The sequence below is a fragment of the Salvelinus sp. IW2-2015 genome, linkage group LG36, assembly GCF_002910315.2.
Source record: "Salvelinus sp. IW2-2015 linkage group LG36, ASM291031v2, whole genome shotgun sequence".
Classification (NCBI taxonomy): Eukaryota; Metazoa; Chordata; class Actinopteri; order Salmoniformes; family Salmonidae; genus Salvelinus; species Salvelinus sp. IW2-2015.
Genome location: NC_036875.1, coordinates 28,495,246 through 28,513,331, shown reverse-complemented (window position 1 = coordinate 28,513,331; position 18,086 = coordinate 28,495,246). Strand labels below are relative to the sequence as shown.

Sequence of the window (18,086 nt, the reverse complement as noted above, 5' to 3'; positions counted from 1 at the left end):
CTCTTTCCCATTCTCTACCCCTCTCTCTCTCTCTCCCTCTTTCTCTCTCACCATTCCTCACTCTGTTTGGTAGGAAATACAAATGCAGCTTTGGTCAGGGGGAAGGCAAACAAGCCTGAAGCTGTCAGCAAGTTTGAGGAGAAAAGCGCTTTCATTTGTCTCCAGTGCCCAAATTGATGCCCCTGCCAATATCTGCATGGACATATACAGCATCCCTCTGTGGAACTTAACCAAACGTGTCCTCTTTCTTAGGGTGTTCAGACAAGCGTGTGCACTTCTCTGCCTGAGCTGTGAAATACTGCAGTGTCAAGTGTTTTTGGGTTTCTGAAAAGTAGTAGTGAAAATATGTTACTTTTCAGCAGTCTTCTTTTCACTGGGGTTATTGGTCGCTCTGCGAACAGCACTGARGGGTAATTCACTGTGGCTGCTCTGCAAGGCCTTAAACCAGCATCATTAGGCTCTCTCTGCTTCTCTGGCTGCAGGTCAGAAAGACTCATTTAGGCTAAATCCTACAGGGTGGGATGGAGACAACTCAGGCAGACTGATTAGAGATAAGGGAATGTACTACACTATATTGGCTGCAGGTGACACATCATCATTATAAGATCCTAATCCGCAAACATGGACTGCCTCCATTTTATCCCCCCTACCCTATTCCCTCTATCTTCCCTCCATCCATTTCGACATTCAGATGGGCAGACCAAAATATATCTTACCACAAAGAGGTGCATGCTGAGACAGCTGGATGTCTAATGACTTTCTACCTCAGAAAGATGAAAGAGGGAGATAGAAGAGAGAAAAAGGAAGGAAGGGATAAGGACGAAAGACATGCAACGGAAAGAAGAGAACGAGAAAGGCAGAGCGATAGAGAGGGAAGAAGAGAAAGAGACACACAGTCAGTCCGTGACCATGGTGATGACAATGAGTCACTGAGTCCAAATAAACAGGCTTTATGTAAGGTTCTCCTTCACCTGGAGGAGAGGAGCGAGGGAGTCTGACTTCCCCATGGAGAGAGAGAAATAGAGGATAAAATGGAGAAACAGTGTAACTGCCACGTCTGACTGTGGATGCAAAAGTGACATTCCCTATCTCCAGGTTATTATCCAGGCAGAGTATTTGTTTTGGCCTGGTGTGGGGATCTGTCGCATACTATCAGATTCTGCTGCCTGGTCTTTATTCGGCACGTTACTGTGTAAACTTTTAATTTGGAGGTTGTATTAAGTTTTGTCTTTGTGGGGGATGTAGTTACAGTTTCTCAAGAGTAATATTTTATTATAAAAAGCCTTCTACATTCTGTGAAAGGCTGCCTTGCGCTGTGTGTGTTAACCTCAGTGTGTATGTGTCTTAAAGTAGCTTAAGTCTGTGTTTTAGAGGGTTTGGTTCCACACATCTGAGGCTTTCTATTTGATGTATTTTGGTCACCTCATAAGAAGCTTTTTAGTGGATATTACTACCTAACAACTCTGTTAAAAAACGTCACAATGCCACTGCAAATGTGTTTTACAACCAACTCCAATTTCATAAAAACGAATCTGTGTTAAAAGTCTCACATACTGTATATTGTGTAACTGTCCCATTTTTTTCTTCTCCAGAGTTCATTGTTTTCTCTGTGTTCCCCCCTACAGACTACTGGTGGCCCCTGCCCTCTGACCTGTGCCCTGTCTGGATCTATCTGGATGTGCTGTTCTCCACAGCCTCCATTATGCACCTGTGTGCCATCTCTCTGGACCGCTACATTGCCATCAGAAACCCCCTCCACCACAGCCGCTTCAACTCCCGAACCAAGGCCCGCCTCAAGATCATGGCTGTCTGGACCATCTCTGTGGGTAAGAAACAGGAAGAAAAGCCTGTACAAGTACACTACCATTCAAAAGWATGGGGTCACTAAAAAATGTCCTTGTTGCTTGAAAGAAAAACACATTTTATGTCCATTAAAATAACATCAAATTGATCAGAAATACAGTGTAGACATTGTTCATGTTGTAAATGACTATTGTAGCTGGAAACGGCTGATTTATGGAATATCTACAAGGGGGGAAAAAAGGGGCCCATTATCAGCAGCCATCACTCCTGTATTCCAATGGCACGTTGTGTTAACTAATCCAAGTGTACCATTTTAAAAGCCTAATTGAGTGGGAGGCCCCGGTGCACAACTGAGCAAGAGGACAAGTACATTAGAGTGTCTAGTTTGAGAAACAGACGCCTCACAAGTCCTCAACTGGCAGCTTCATTGTKGCTTTTTCTTTGCATCTCTGCCTAGAAGGCCAGCACCCCGGAGTCGCCTCTTCACTGTTGACGTTGAGACTGGTGTTTTGCGGGTACTATTTAAAGAAGCTGCCAGTTGAGGACATGTGAAGCGTCTGTTTCTCAAACTAGACACTCTAATGTACTTGTCCTCTTGCTCAGTTGTGCACCGGGGCCTCGCACTCCTCTTTTTATTCTGGTTAGAGCCAGTTTGCGCTGTTCTGTGAAGGGAGTAGAACACAGCGTTGTGCGAGATCTTCAGTTTCTTGGCAATTTCCTGGAATGGAATAGCCTTCATTTCTCAGAACAAGAATAGACTGACGAGTTTCAGAAGAAAGTGTTTCTGGCCATTTTGAGCCTGTAATCGAACCCACAAATGCTGATGCTCCAGATACTCAACTAGTCTAAAGAAGGCCAGTTTTATTGCGTCTTTAATCAGTACAACAGTGTTCAGCTGTGCTAACATAACTGCAAAACGGTTTTCTAATGATCAATTAGCCTTTTAAAATTATAAACTTGGATTAGTTAACACAACGTGCCATTGGAACACAGGAGTAATGGTTGCTGATAATGGGCCATACACCTATGTAGATATTCCATAAAAAAATCTGCCGTTTCAAGCTACAATAGTCATTTACAACATTAACAATGTCTACACTGTATTTCTGATCAATTTGATGTTATTTTAATGGACCAAAAAAWTTGCTTTTATTTTAAAAACAAGGCAATTTCTAAGTGACCCCAAACTTTTGAATGGTAGTGTATATGCTGCTCCCTTGAGAGAGACAGACAGAGACCATGTGTCTGTATTTGTTAATATAAAGTGTGGTTGTCAGGGGAGGGGCATATTTAGAACCAAGTCTTTGTAAAACACCCCCACATTTGAACATTTTACTGTTGGATATGGGCAAGGCAACAGGCGCCATGGGGTGAGAGCAAAGGAGGGATGGAGGCTGTGAATGAGGGAATGAAAGGAGAATGACTCATAAGCAACTGTAATTTGAGTTTTAAGGTCTATATTATTTAGCGTAAAAGCCAAGGCGACTGAACAATCAGGACTTTATAATGGCCTAGTTGATATCCAGCTGATCAAGTCAATGGCCTAGCATGAAAAGGAAATGATTGAGCCACTAATGCAGTCTGGTGCATCAAGCCATCAGACTTAGCTCCATACAGAATAAACATGTGTCATGTACAGTGGCAAGAAAAAGTATATGAACCCTTTGGAATTACCTGGATTTCTGCATAAATTTGACATAAAATTTGATCTGATCTTCATCTAAGTCACAACATTAGACAAACACAGTGTGCTTAAACTAATAACACACAAATTATTGTATTTTTCTTGTCTATATTGAATACATAATTTAAACATTCACAGTGTAGGTTGGAAAAAGTGTGTGAACCCCTAGGCTAATGACTTCTCCAAAAGCTAATTGGAGTCAGGAGTCAACTAACCTGGAGTCGAATCAATGAGACTGGATTGGAGATGTTAAAGCTGCCTTGCCCTATAAAAAAACTCACAAAATTTGATTTTGCTTTTCACAAGAAGCATTGACTGACGTGAACCATTCCTCGAACAAAAGAGATCTCAGAAGACCTAAGATTAAGATTTGTTGACTTGCATAAACCTGGAAAGGGTTACAAWAGTATCTCTAAAGGCCTTGATGTTCATCAGTCCACGGTAAGACAAAGTGTCTATAAATKGAGAAAGTTCAGCACTGTTGCTACTCTCTCTAGGAGTGGCCGTCCTGCAAAGATGACTGCAAGAGCTCAGAGCAGAATGCTCAATGAGGTTAAGAAGAATCCTAGAGTGTCAGCTAAAGACTTACAGCAATCTCTGGAAGATGCTAACATCTTTGTTGACGAGTCTACAATACGTAAAACACTAAACAAGAATGGTGTTCATGGGAGGACACCATGGAAGAAGCCACTGCTGTCCAAAAAAAACATTGCTGCACATCTGAAGTTYGCWAAAGAGCACYTGGMTGTTCCACAGYSCTACTGGCAAAATATTCTGTGGACAGATKAAACTAAAGTTGTGTTGTTTGGAAGGAACACACARCACTATGTGTGGAGAAAAAAAGGCACATCACACCAACATCAAAACCTCATCCCAACTGTAAACTATGGTGGAGGGATTATCATGGTTTGGGACTGCTTTGCTGCCTCAGGGCCTGGACAGATTGCTAGCATCTATGGAAAAAGGAATCCCCAAGTTTATCAAGACATTTTGCAGGAGAATGTAAGGCTATCTGTCCGCCAATTGAAGCTCAACAGAAGTTAGGTGATGCAACAGGACAACAACCCATTAGACAGATGTAAATCAACAACAGAATGGCTTGAACAGAAGAAAATACGCCTTCTGGAGTGGCCCAGTCAGTCCTGACCTCAACCCGATTGAGATGCTGTGGCCTGACCTCCAGAGAACGGTTCACACCAGACATCCCAAGAATATTGTGGAACTGAAACTGTTTCGTAAAGAAGAATGGTCCAAAAGTCCTTCTGACCGTTGTGCAGTCTGATCCACAACTACAGAAAACGTTTGTTTGASGTTATTACTGCCAAAGGAGGGTCAACCTGTTATTAAATCCAAGGGTTCCCATACTTTTTCCAACCTGCACTGTGAATGTTTACACGGTGTGATCAATAAAGAGATKAAAAATTATAATTGTTTGTGTTATTAGTTTAAGCAGACTGTGTTTGTCTATTGTTGTGACTTAGATGAAGATCAGATCAAATTTTATGACCAATTTATGCAGAAATCCGGGTAATTCTAAAGGGTTCACATACTTTTTCTTCCCACTGTATGTTGCGTGAAAGCCAGCACAGCCAACTATTTCTGTATCGAAGCTGAAGCTGCTGCTAAAATGAGACATGCCCTGCTGTAGGAGTTATCAACTTTTAGGGTTCAAATAACCAGACGTAAATTTGTATATAATTTAAGAATATTAGAGGGTGATCAGATCAAAAATAAAAACTGCCTGTCAGACTTGTGGCTCCTTTCCATTGCTTCAAACCAATGCCTCAATACCACCACTAATGATCCAGTCATGCTGGTCAATACCACCACTAATGATCCAGTCATGCTGGTCAATACCACCACAAATGATCCAGTCATTGCTGGTCAATACCACCACAAATGTCCAGTCATGCTCTGTCAATACCACCACAAATGATCCAGTCATGCTGGTCAATACCACCACTAATGATCCAGTCATGCTGGTCAATACCACCACTAATGATCCAGTCATGCTGGTCAATACCACCACAAATGATCAGTCATGCTGGTCAATACACCACAAATGATCCAGTCATGCTGGTCAATACCACCACTAATGATCCAGTCATGCTGGTCAATACCACCACTAATGATTCAGTCATGCTGGTCAATACCACCACTAATGATCCAGTCATGCTGGTCAATACCACCACTAATGCTCCAGTTCATGGCTGGTCAATACCACCACTAATGATCCAGTCATGCTGGTCAATACCACCACTAATGATCCAGTCATGCTGGTCAATACCACCACAAATGATCCAGTCATGCTGTGTAGAGACCCCGGTAGGCAGGGAGAGACATTGTCACATAGAACCAGGGAAGCAGAGAGAGACAACACACAACGTGGGGAGGAATGAACCCCTAATATGACTCACCATTCCACAGGTTCCAGGCCCCAGGCGGAAAGTTATCATATGATACGCTGCTGCCTGCAAATTAAATAAGATAGTCACTGCTGCTTATCTTCATGTTATGTATCATCCCCCTCTCCTCTCGTCCATCTGTACACGGCAGACCGAGAAAGAGAAGAGAAATAGAAGCTGAAGTGTAGCTGATGTTACACAGAACTGAGATGATGTATGCTGTTAAATAAACCCTGGAACAGTGCTGCTACTGCCCAGCCTATTGTACAAGACTCCTACCACAGAGAGAGATCACTGAAGACCTTACAAAATCCCACCGATACACAGAACACACGTCTACACGTACACACCTCATCCTGTACAATGAATGTGTGCACGCACATACACACATTACGCACAAACAAAGTCTCACACACACACGAGTCCACACCCTCACACTGACACACACCTCAAATCGCCATGACCAAGGAAAGTTCCTGGGCCATGACCAGGACATAAAAACATTTCATATCAACCAATCATTTTTGTAAGACCGCAAAGCTCAATTAAATAATAATACTCTTTGGTCTTTGTAACCTGCAGTCTTTCTCTTTCTATTAAATCATTCAGGAGCTTCCTGCAGCTTCCCGTATTTCTGTCATGTTGTGATGTGTCTTCCCTGGAGCTGTATCTCTCTCTCTTCAGACACACTGGGTATAGTTTCCTAGAGCAAAGAAACACGCAATTACCAAAGGCATAACAATGTACATGTTGACATCAGCAGTTCAATATCAATGTAACTGCCACAGAAAGATTTTGTGCAAACATGGAGGGATAATTAGCTGAGCTGTATTTATTGGAATACATTTCTTCTCTTAGCATTTCTTCTTCCTGAGGTTAAGCTCAAGTTTTGGGAAGGGTGAGCTGATCCTAGGTCTGTGTCTAGTGTAATCTCTAACCCGGAGCTCAGTGTATCTGTGGCTCTGGTATTGACGTGTTATCGTGGAAACATGGCAGAGATGGTTGAGATGTTTGGATCAGGTATGTGTTCTTTGGCCTGTCTCCAACTGCAGGGCAAGGGAACCCAGGGAACCACTGAGCACACACCCAGGGCAATGTGAAGCTAGTCCAAACAACCTGTAATACTAGGGAAGAATGAAGTAAAGATACAGGAACATAAACAAAGGCTTACATTAAGAAATGTTGGACTTAAGTCATATGATTGATTCAGGGTTCCATGGCCATCTGGTAGCAAAATATTGTCTTGACTGCTTCCACATCCCAACCCACACACAATAAGAATTCTCTTTCTCAACTTGCTAATACTCTTGACGAAATTGCATTACTGCATTTTCTCTAAGCCAGCCAAAAAATAGTGGTTAAGAAAACATCAACTCAAAGAAAAACTCCACCTTTCTCTCTCCAAGCCCCTCTATCTTTTGAGGAAGGAGATTGTCAGGAGGAAGAGAAAGAGAGAAAATGTCTATTTAATTTCAGAATTCTGCAGGCGTGTTGATGGATGTTTGCCTCTTAAATTTGACAGGTCTGTAGTAAAATGGTGAAAAAACGAGTGACTATTTAATTCCTTCAGATCTGGWTGCCAGACCAGACAGAATTGGGGAAATAGGCTAATGCCCTTGCAAATGTGAGGTTGTAAATCATTAAATCTGTTACCAAAGCCTAAAGCGATGTGATCTTAATTGGAGCTGGTTCTGGCAACTGTCCCCGTCTATTTTCCTGGTCTAAGCCCCAAAATGGCCGTCAATTTCAGGCCAGTTGAACTCCCTCCCTAAGGTTATTAGTCTTTGCATCTCACTGTGTTGCAATGGGGATGAAAGCCTTAGTGAATGGCTCCAGATGCTTCTGTCCCTCTCCTTCACAAATCCAGTTATTGGACACTAATGACACTAATGCTGGGCCTGTGAGGGGAAATTGCAGGGTTTATCTGTCCTGGTGGGCACACAGTAGTGATATGAGGACTATTGCATTATTGATGCCAGAGGATCCTGCCGTGGTGGATTGATTTATGGTGGGAATGCGCAACAGGTGTGCTTTGCCCGTAGAATGATCTGTACATTATAGGGCCAGACTTTTTGATATTACTGGCACAATCTTGAAGTGCCACACTGCTATTTACCGTTTAGGAAGAGACAAGCTGTACAAAATTGCTTTTACTTTTTCGATTTGAGATCTTAAATAAGAAGTGGAACACATGTAAGCACGCATGTACACACACACACACACACATCTCATACTAAACTAACCTCTCTCCCCTCCGTGTCTTTCTGTAGGTATCTCCATGCCCATCCCCGTCCTAGGCCTGCGGGACCACACCAAGGTGTTTAAAGAGGGCAGCTGCCTGCTGACAGACGACAGTTTCGTCCTGGTGGGCTCCTTCGTGGCCTTCTTCRTCCCCCTCACCATCATGGTGGTCACCTACTTCCTCACCATCAGCGCCCTCCAGAACGAGGCTACCCTCTGCCTGGACCAGCTGGTGCCCCGGCCCAAGAGGATCGCCACCCTGACCCTGGGCTTCCTCCCGCAGGGCTCACTCTCCTCAGAGAAGCTCTTCTTCAGGCGTTCGCTCAGCCGTGACACGGGAGGGGTAGGAGGAGGGGTCGGCGGGGCCGGTGTGGACCCGCGGTACGGGCGTCGCACCATGCAGTCAATCAGCAACGAGCAGAAAGCCTCCAAGGTCCTGGGAATGGTCTTCTTCCTGTTCGTGGTCATGTGGTGTCCCTTCTTCATCACCAATGTGTTGGCGGTGGTGTGCGACCCTGTGAACTGTGATCCGGGGGTGATGGGGGGGCTGYTGAATGTGTTTGTGTGGGTGGGATACCTCTCCTCAGCCATCAACCCTCTGGTGTACACTTTGTTCAACAAGACGTACCGTGCAGCCTTCTCCCGCTACGTACGCTGCCAGTACAGCCCGGAGAGGAAGCCTCTGCAGCTCATACTGGTTAACACCATCCCTCCGCTGGCCTACAACTCCACCCACCTGCCCCTGGAGGAAATGGGGTCCCTCGGGAATGGGGTCCACAGCGGTGGAGGACCCAGGGACTCCCTACGAAACCTTGTGAGGACCAAATCAAACTCAGACAAACACAAGGCAACCAGGGACAAAGATGAGAGCATCAGCTGTGTGTGAGGCTGTGAGCCTGTAAGGACTCAATCTCCCATAATCGTAGTGGAATGTGCTGGGTTTTTATTAGATTTCCCATCTCAATCTTGTTTTGGGAGGGAAACACTGGGAACGGGGGTTCCTGTGCTGGAGCATGCTCAGTAGTTCCATGGTGAGACTCATGCTGCCAGGAAACAGGGAAATAGGAAACAGAAAGAACAGAGAGAGGAAAGACAATACCTGCCTCACAAACACTTAAACTAGTAACACCAGAAGAGAACAACTGAGCTAATACTATATTATCAGCAACAGCCAGTCCCCCCCCCCCCCAAAACAAACACCACAGACAAAATCTATATTTGTGTATACATTGTGCACATAACATACAGGTATTTATTTCTGTTTTTGTTGTCATTAACCGAAGAGAAAGACCTATCTTGTGATCTTGTGTTTTCCTTGACGCGGTATTAAAATACAGAAATGTGTAATGGTGGGATGTAGGCTAAATGAAGATATGTTGAGGGATTCCTAGGCATTGCTCAATGGACTAAACAACCTTACTTTTAAAGGCATGGGACTCATTTGAACTACGTGTTGTTGTACCTACAGTATGATTGATGTGATGTTATAACCCCTCCCTCTTATTCATGGTGAACCCACCATCTCGACTTTACTACAAGGTCCTCTGATCTCAACCCTACTCAAGCGTTGAACTGATGTTTAAAAATATATATATTTAAAAAAATATCTTCAATAAAATGTTGATGTTGCCTGGGTAATCACGTCTAACTCCAATGGAAAGAGTTGTGTTATTTGATGGAGTTTATTGTGGCATCGATATTACCAGGGGGGCAGCCAACGTACAATTTTCTTCTTGACACAAATGAAATGATTTCTGTTTCCGATCAAAGTAAAATAGAAATTGAAGCCTTTATGAGTGTGTGGTAGTCATTTTCTTAGTGTGTATGTCTGACTGGTCAAAGCAGACCTGGTTTTTAACTGCAGACCAAGGAGAAGCAAAGTGTGTAAGTGTTTGGGCAAAGTACGGTAACACTTTAATAATAAACCATTTATAAGGGATTCACCATTTATTAACCATTACTACCACATTTGTAAATCTTAGTAAGCTAGTTGTTCATAAATGTATACATATTTCCCTAAACATCCTGTGTTGTGATTATTCTTTTACCAGCTACTGCAGGAATGTCTGCCAATGGCATGCCCATCTTTTTGTGAGAAGATGCAACCTGATCTCCTAGTTTCAATTACACTGGTCACTCAAAACATTTATGAAGTATTTATGAAGCATAAATAGTGCTCGCTTTAGATTAGGGGCTGCAACAATACTTTACCAATGATTAGTAAATGGTTTATTAACGTGGGAGTAATGATTAATAAATGGTGAACACACGCTTAATAAATAGTTTATTACGGACCCTTAAAATAAAGTGTTGCCAAACTAACATCTCATTTAGGAGTTTTATCCTCAACACTTGGGGGATAAAACGTGTTGGTCGGTAACACTTATGGATAGTTTCACACATGAATGGAAACACTCACGCAGATGTGCACACGTACACACACACTTTTGTGATTCGAATCAATTAGAGAAGCCACGACTGTTTTCAATCTGCTTCCATCTGATTATCACACACAGACTGAGTGACACAAAATAAATATTCACAGCACTTCTAAAAAGTGAAGCTGTTTGTGCTTGTAGGGGAGTCTGTGTGTGTGTGTGTGTGTGTGTGTGTGTGTGTGTGTGTGATGCAAATAAATTGCTTGTCATGTGAAAGTTTGAGTGCTTGTTTGGGTGAATGTCTGATCAAGTGTCTCATAACGTTTATGAGATAATGATGATCATTAATGTATGAGTCACATCCATAAAGGCAGTGTGTGGTGGCGTGAACCGCCAGTCCCGTGGCTGCTATGTATTAGAATTAGCTTAGAGCACTATGTGGGCGCGGGAGCGCACACACATACACACACAATTACCCTTCACCCATCTCTTAACCCACCTTTCATGCTCCCCAATCCCTCTTCATTGAAGTTACCCACTCACCACTACATTATTCACAAAGGCTGTCAGCCTGATCATTATAACTTCTTCACCATTTAACAACATACCTGGATGATTCTCCAACAAGAAGTAGGAACAGGTCATGTGCCATCAAGAAAAGAGCAAATGTCCCAAATGTCACTTGCCTAGTTAAATAAAGGTTAAATAAAAATACCAAAAATTGCCCAATCAGCATAACTTAAAACCCAACATAAGTACATAATAGATACATTATAGTTACAACATGAAGGCCATTCCCAGCCTGGAGACTGTGGTCAGATGGTCCTCCCTCTCTTACATCATAACATGACTCAGTCACCTATGGTAACGTTAGGAGAAGTAGAGGATAGAGCTGCAGGGGTTTCATTAAGGTCACATTAATTCAACAATTTCACTGGAATCGCTTCAGAGCTGGGTGCGGAGAAGGGATGAATTCATTCGAAATATGAGGAGAGAGGGAAGGTGGGAGGGAGAAGGACAGAGGAGTGAGGAGAAAGGGTACGGTAGGCACCTATCCTATTCTCAATGGTTTCTTTTAGGGACTGAGCTTGTGTCAGTCTATGAAATGATTAAATCAGGAAGTGAGAGAAAGAGTGGGACTGGATAATGGGGAGAAAGGAGCGTAGGAGACCTAAACAAACTGAAAAGGGGATAAAAGAGAGGCAGAGAGGGAAGAATGAGAAAGAGAGCAAGAGAGAGAGGGAGAGAGAGAGAGAGTGCGAGTGAGTGAGAGAGCGAGCTAGCGAGAGGGAGATGCTTTCAGAGTGCTAGCTACTGTGACTCTAGTTTCAATCATAAAGGTGGACAGGTGAGGGTTTTTAAACAAGGCTGAGGTGTTTATCCTTTATTTCAACAAGCATTTGAAAATGTTCTCACAGAGAAGGAATGATTACCGTTTCTATCAAGGGCTTTAATCTCTAAATAATCTCATTCAAGCTGTTTTCCTGAAAACAGTTTTTGTGTATTTGGCTCTGATTTTCACAGCTGCAGAGCAGTTTAATCGATTCCTTTTCATCTGTCGCCATATACAAATTACTCATATTTGATAAATAGGCATTTAAAAAGTGCATGGAGGAGGGATTAATATTAAAATGGATTTTACACAGACAAAATATCAATATGCATTTTAATACACATCAATGCACGGTGTTATATATCAGCAATGAGATACTGTATTACTAAAAAACAGAGTGGAATTTCAAAACAGACCGAAACATTTCAGATCAGATTCATAGTTATGACATTTACATTATCGGTAGGAATTTCAATCACCTGGTACTCTCCATATTCACTTCGCACTCTCTACGCACAGCACACACAGTATCTTGAGTTACACGGCTGTCATAATAAGAACAATTTAATACGCACTTCCCTCTCTGGCCTATGGCAGTCATTGATCGGCAGTCAAACATCATGAAGTGGGTATGATGCACATAGTGAGACACATAGTGAGGCACACATTGGTTATGAGGCACAACTATCTGGCTCTGCAACTGAAGTAATTTATTGTAAATACTATATGACTGAGCTGTCTTCGACCTGATGGTTCGCTGACGAAGGCACTGCATCTCAATGTGGCAACAACCAATGAAGTCATTGTCAGTGGCAAGTATTAATGGATGCCAAGGGAAGCCAGGCTTCCACCAAAAATGTACCACTTTCTTTTCAGCATTTATCTTTCGTCTCTCTGTGTTTCATAATTTTCATTCAATTCACAAAAGGCTGAATGTATCTCACCGGAGAAAACATCCGATCGAGTGAAACAGTCTCAGTATACTCCACTGTCTCAGTATGTGTAGCCCATCTATCTGATGCTGTCTGGTCAAAAAGGGTATGGCATTTTTGCACCCGTAGCATTGAATGCAAGGGAAGCCAGCAAGCATTTGGCATCTGTTGATAAAATGTATTTTTATTTTATTTCACCAGGTAAGCTAGTTGAGAACGACAAAGAAGTTGTCATTTACAACTGGGACCTGGCCAAGATAAAGCAAAGCAGTGCGACACAAACAAAACAGACTTACACATGGAATAAACAAGCGTACAGTCAATAACACAATAGAAAAAAAAGAAAGTCTATATGCAGTGTGTGCAAATGGCATGAGGAGGTATGGCAATAAATAGGGCATAGTAGCAAAGTAATTACAATTTAGCAGATTAACACTGGAGTGATAGATGAGCAGATGATGATGAGCAGATGATGGTGTGTAAGTAGTGATACTGGTGTACCAAAGAGCAGCAAAGTAAATAAAAAAAATATGGGTATGAGGTAGGTAGATTGGGTGGGCTATTTACAGATGGACTATGTACAGCTGCAGCGATCGGTTAGCTGCTCAGATAGCTGATGTTTAAAGTTAGTGAGGGAAATTTAAGTCTCCAGCTTCAGCGATTTTTAGCATAGACTTAGCATAGACTTATAGATGACCTGGAGCCAGTGGGTCTGGCAACGAATATGTAGCGAGGGCCAGCCGACTAGAGCATACAGGTCGCAGTGGTGGGTGGCATAAGGCACTTTGGTAACAAAACGGATGGCACTGTGATAGACTGCATCTAATTTGCTGAGTAGAGTATTGGAAGCTATTTTGTAGATGACATTGCCGAAGTCGAGGATCGTTAGGATAGTCAGTTTTACTAGGGTAAGTTTGACGGTGTGAGTGAAGGAGGCTTTGTTGCGAAATAGAAAGCCGATTCTAGATTTCATTTTGGATTGAAGATGTTTGATATGAGTCTGGAAGGAGAGTTTACAGTCTAGCCAGACACCTAGGTATTTGTAGTTGTCCACATATTCTAGGTCAGAACCGTCCAGAGTAGTGATGATAAACGGGCGGGAGGGTGCGGGCAGCAAATGGTTGAAAAGCATGCATTTAGTTTTAATAGCATTTAAAAGCAGTTGGAGGCCACGGAAGGAGTGTTGTATGGCATTGAAGCTCGTTTGGAGGTTAGTTAACACAGTGTCCAAAGAAGGGCCAGATGTATACAGAATGGTGTCGTCTGCATAGAGGTGGATCAGGGAATCACCCGCAGCAAGAGCGACATCGTTGATATATACAGACAAAGGCGTCGGCCCGAGAATTGAACCCTGTGGTAGCCCCATAGAGACTGCCAGAGGTCCGGACAACAGGCCCTCCGATTTTACACACTGAACTCTATCTGAGAAGTAGTTGGTGAACCAGGTGAGGCAGTCATTTGAGAAACCAAGGCTATTGAGTCTGCCGATAAGAATACGGTGATTGACAGAGTCGAAAGCCTTAGCCAGGTCGATGAAGACGGCTGCACAGTACTGTCTTTTATCAATGGCGGTTATGAAATCATTAAGTACCTTGAGCGTGGCTGAGGTGCACCCGTGACCAGCTCGGAAACCGGATTGCACAGCGGAGAAGGTACGGTGGGATTCGAAATGGTCAGTGATCTGTTAACTTGGCTTTCAAAGACTTTAGAAAGGCAGGGCAGGATGGATATAGGTCTGTAACAGTTTGGGTCTAGTGTGTCACCCCCTTTGAAGAGGGGGATGACCGCTGCAGCTTTCCAATCTTTAGTGATTTCGGACGAAACGAGAGGTTGAACAGACTGGTAATAGGGGTTGCAACAATGGCGGCGGATAATTTTAGAAAGAGAGGTTCCAGATTGTCTAGCCCAGCTGATTTGTACGGGTCCAGGTTTTGCCGCTCTTTCAGAACATCTGCGATCTGGATTTGGGTGAAGGAGAAGCTGGGGAGGCTCGGGCAAGTAGCTGCGAGGGGTGCGGAGCTGTTGGCCGGGGTAGCCAGGAGGAAAGCATGGCCAGCCGTAGAGAAATGCTTATTGAAATTTTCGATTATCATGGATTTATCAGTGGTGACCGTGTCGCCTAGCCTCAGTGCAGTGGGCAGCTGGGAGGAGGTGCTCTTGTTCTCCATGGACTTTAGTGTCCCAAAACTTTTTGGAGTTAGAGCTACAGGTTGCAAATTTGTTTGAAAAAGCTAGCCTTTGCGTTCCTGACTGACTGTGTGTATTGGTTCCTGACTTCCCTGAACAGTTGCGTATCGCGGGGACTATTCGATGCTATTGCAGTCCGCCACAGGATGTTTTTGTGCTGGTCAAGGGCAGTCAGGTCTGGAGTGAACCAAGGGCTATATCTGTTCTTAGTTCWAMWTTTTTTGAAAGGGGCATGCTTATTTAACCTCTCTGGGGTAGGGGGCAGTATTTTGACATCCAGATGAAAAGCGTGCCCAAAGTAAACTGCCTCTTACTCAGGCCCAGAAGCTAGGATATGCATATAGTATATGCATATTTGGATAGAAAACACTCTAAAGTTTCCAAAACTGTTAAAATAATGTCTGTGAGTATAACAGAACTGATATGGCAGGCGAAAACCTGAGAACAATCCATCCAGGAAGTGGGATTTTTTGTAGTTTTCCATTGACTGCCTATACAGTATCCAATAACGTAGGACTCAGATTGCACTTCCTATGGCTTCCACTAGATGTCAACAGTCTTTAGAAATTGTTTCAGGCTAGTATTCTGAAAAATGAGGGAGTAAGACCACTCTGAGTGAGTGGATAGTGGAAAATCCCCAGACCTGTTTGCTGCATGCGACYGCTTTTCTTGTTTTTCTTTTGAAATATTATTGATTATTATGACTAAAAACAACCTGAGGATTGATTATAAACATTGTTTGACATGTTTCTACGAACTGTACTGATACTTTTGGGATTTTTCGTCTGCCTGTTGTGACTGCCTTTGAGCCAATGGATTACTGAACAAAACGCGCCAACAAAACTGAGGTTTTTGGATATAAAGAGGGACATTATAGAACACAACAAACATKTATTGTGTAACTGGGAGTCTTGTGAGTGCAATCATATGAAGATCAAAGGTAAGTGAWTCATTTTATCGCTATTTCTGACTTTTGTTACTCCTCTACTTGGCTGGTTACGGTTTGTAATGTTGTGTGTGCTGGGCGCTGTCCTCAGATAATCGCATGGTATGCTTGCGCCGTAAAGCCTTTTGAGATCTGACACAACGGCTGGATTAACAAGAAGTTAATCTTTAAGCCGATGTATAACACTTGTAGGTTTTATGAATTTCTATTATGAGTATTTCTGTTTTTGAATTTGGCGCTCTGCAATTTCACCGGATGTTGGCCAGGTKGGACGGTAGCGTCGCACATACCCTAGATTAAGATGGTGAGGAAATTGCTTTTAAAGAACGACCAGGCATCCTCGACTGACGGGATGAGGTCAATATCCTTCCAGGATACCTGGGACAGGTCGATTAGAAAGGCCTGCTCGCAGAAATGTTTTAGGGAGCGTTTGACAGTGATGACGGGTGGTCGTTTGACAGCGGACCCATAGCGGATGCAGGCAATGAGGCAGTGATCGCTGAGATCCTGATTGAAAACAGCAGAGGTGTATTTGGAGGGCAAGTTGGTCAGGATAATATCTATGAGGGTGCCCATGTTTACGGATTTAGGGTTGTAACTGGTGATTTCTACCAATGAAGTCATTGTCAGTGGCAATATAGAGTTGAGGTCAGAAGTTTACATACACCTTAGACAAATACATTTAAACTCAGTTTCACAATTCCTGACATTTAATCCTAATAAATATTCCCTGTTTTAGGTCAGTTAGGATCACCACTTTATTTTAAGAATGTGAAATGTCAGAATAATAGTAGAGAGAATGATTTATTTCAGCTTTAATTTCTTTCATCACATTCCCAGTGGGCCACTCCAATACCTTGACTTTGTTGTCCTTCAGCCATTTTGCCACAACTTTGGAAGTATGCTTGGGGTCATTGTCCATTTGGAAGACCCATTTGTGACCAAGCTTTAACTTCCTGACTGACGTCTTGAGATGTTACTTCAATATATCCACATCATTTTCCTGCCTCAAGCACCCACACAACATGATACTGCCACCCCCGTGCTTCAGGGTTGGGATGGTGTTCTTCGGCTTGCAGACTCCCCCTTTTCCTCCAAACATAACGATGTCCATTATGGCCAAACAGTTCTATTTTTGTTTCATCAGACCAGAGACATTTCTCCAAAAAGTATGATCTTTGTCCCATGTGCAGTTGCAAACCGTAGTCTGGCTTTATGCCGGTTTTGGAGCAGTGTCTTCTTTCTTGCTGAGCGCCTTTCAGGTTATGTCGATATAGGACTCTTTTACTGTGGATATAGATACTTTTGTACCTGTTTCCTCCAGCATCTTCACAAGGTCCTTTGCTGTTGTTCTGGGATTGATTTGCACTTTTCGCACCAAAGTACATTCATCTCTAGGAGACAGAACGCGTCTCCTTCCTGAGCGGTATGACGGCTGCGTGGTCCCATGGTGTTTATACTTGCATACTATTGTTTGTACAGATGAATGTGGTACCTTCAGGCATTTGGAAATTGCTCTCAAGGATGAACCAGATTTATGGAGGTCTACAATGTTTTTTCTGATGTCTGATTTCTTTTGATTTTCCCATGATGTCAAGCAAAGACGCACTGAGTTTGAAGTTAGGCCTTGAAGTACATCCACAGGTACACCCCCAATTGACTCAAATTATGTCAATTAGCCTATCAGGAGCTTCTAAAGCCATCACATAATTTTCTGGAATTTTCCAAGCTGTTTAAAGGGACAGTCAACTTAGTGTATGTAAACTTCTGACCCATTGGAATTGTGATACAGTGAATTAAGTGAAATAATCTGTCTGTAAACAATTGTTGGAAAAATGACTTGTGTCATGCACAAAGTAGATGTCCTAACCGACTTGCCAAAACTATAGTTTGTTAACAAGCTATTTGTGGAGTGGTTGAAAAACGAGTTTTAATGACTACAACCTAAGTGTATGTAATCTTCCGACTTCAACTATATATATATATATATATATATAGAAATAAAAATATAATCAGCGTTGAGCTAAACTGACTAAGTTCAACTGTGAATGGTCTTGGTGCACCAATAAAAAGTGTCAAGGGAAGCCAGTATGGATTTGGCTTCACACCAATCACATCACAGCAAAACGTAATTGGCAGAAAAAACTTGAATTGTTACCCTTTTGTTGTGTCGTTGT

General features: G+C 42.8%; 1 protein-coding gene across 1 annotated transcript; it reads left to right on the top strand.

The window, feature by feature from the left end:
* Window positions 1-1,633: 1,633 nt before the first annotated feature.
* Window positions 1,634-10,046, top strand: LOC111959800 (5-hydroxytryptamine receptor 2A-like). Its single transcript, XM_023981593.2, has 2 exons — window positions 1,634-1,826; window positions 8,163-10,046. The coding sequence occupies exons 1-2, from the start codon at window positions 1,703-1,705 to the stop codon at window positions 9,017-9,019; spliced, it is 981 nt and encodes a 326-aa protein (XP_023837361.2). The 5' UTR covers window positions 1,634-1,702; the 3' UTR covers window positions 9,020-10,046.
* The last annotated feature ends 8,040 nt before the right edge of the window (window positions 10,047-18,086 follow it).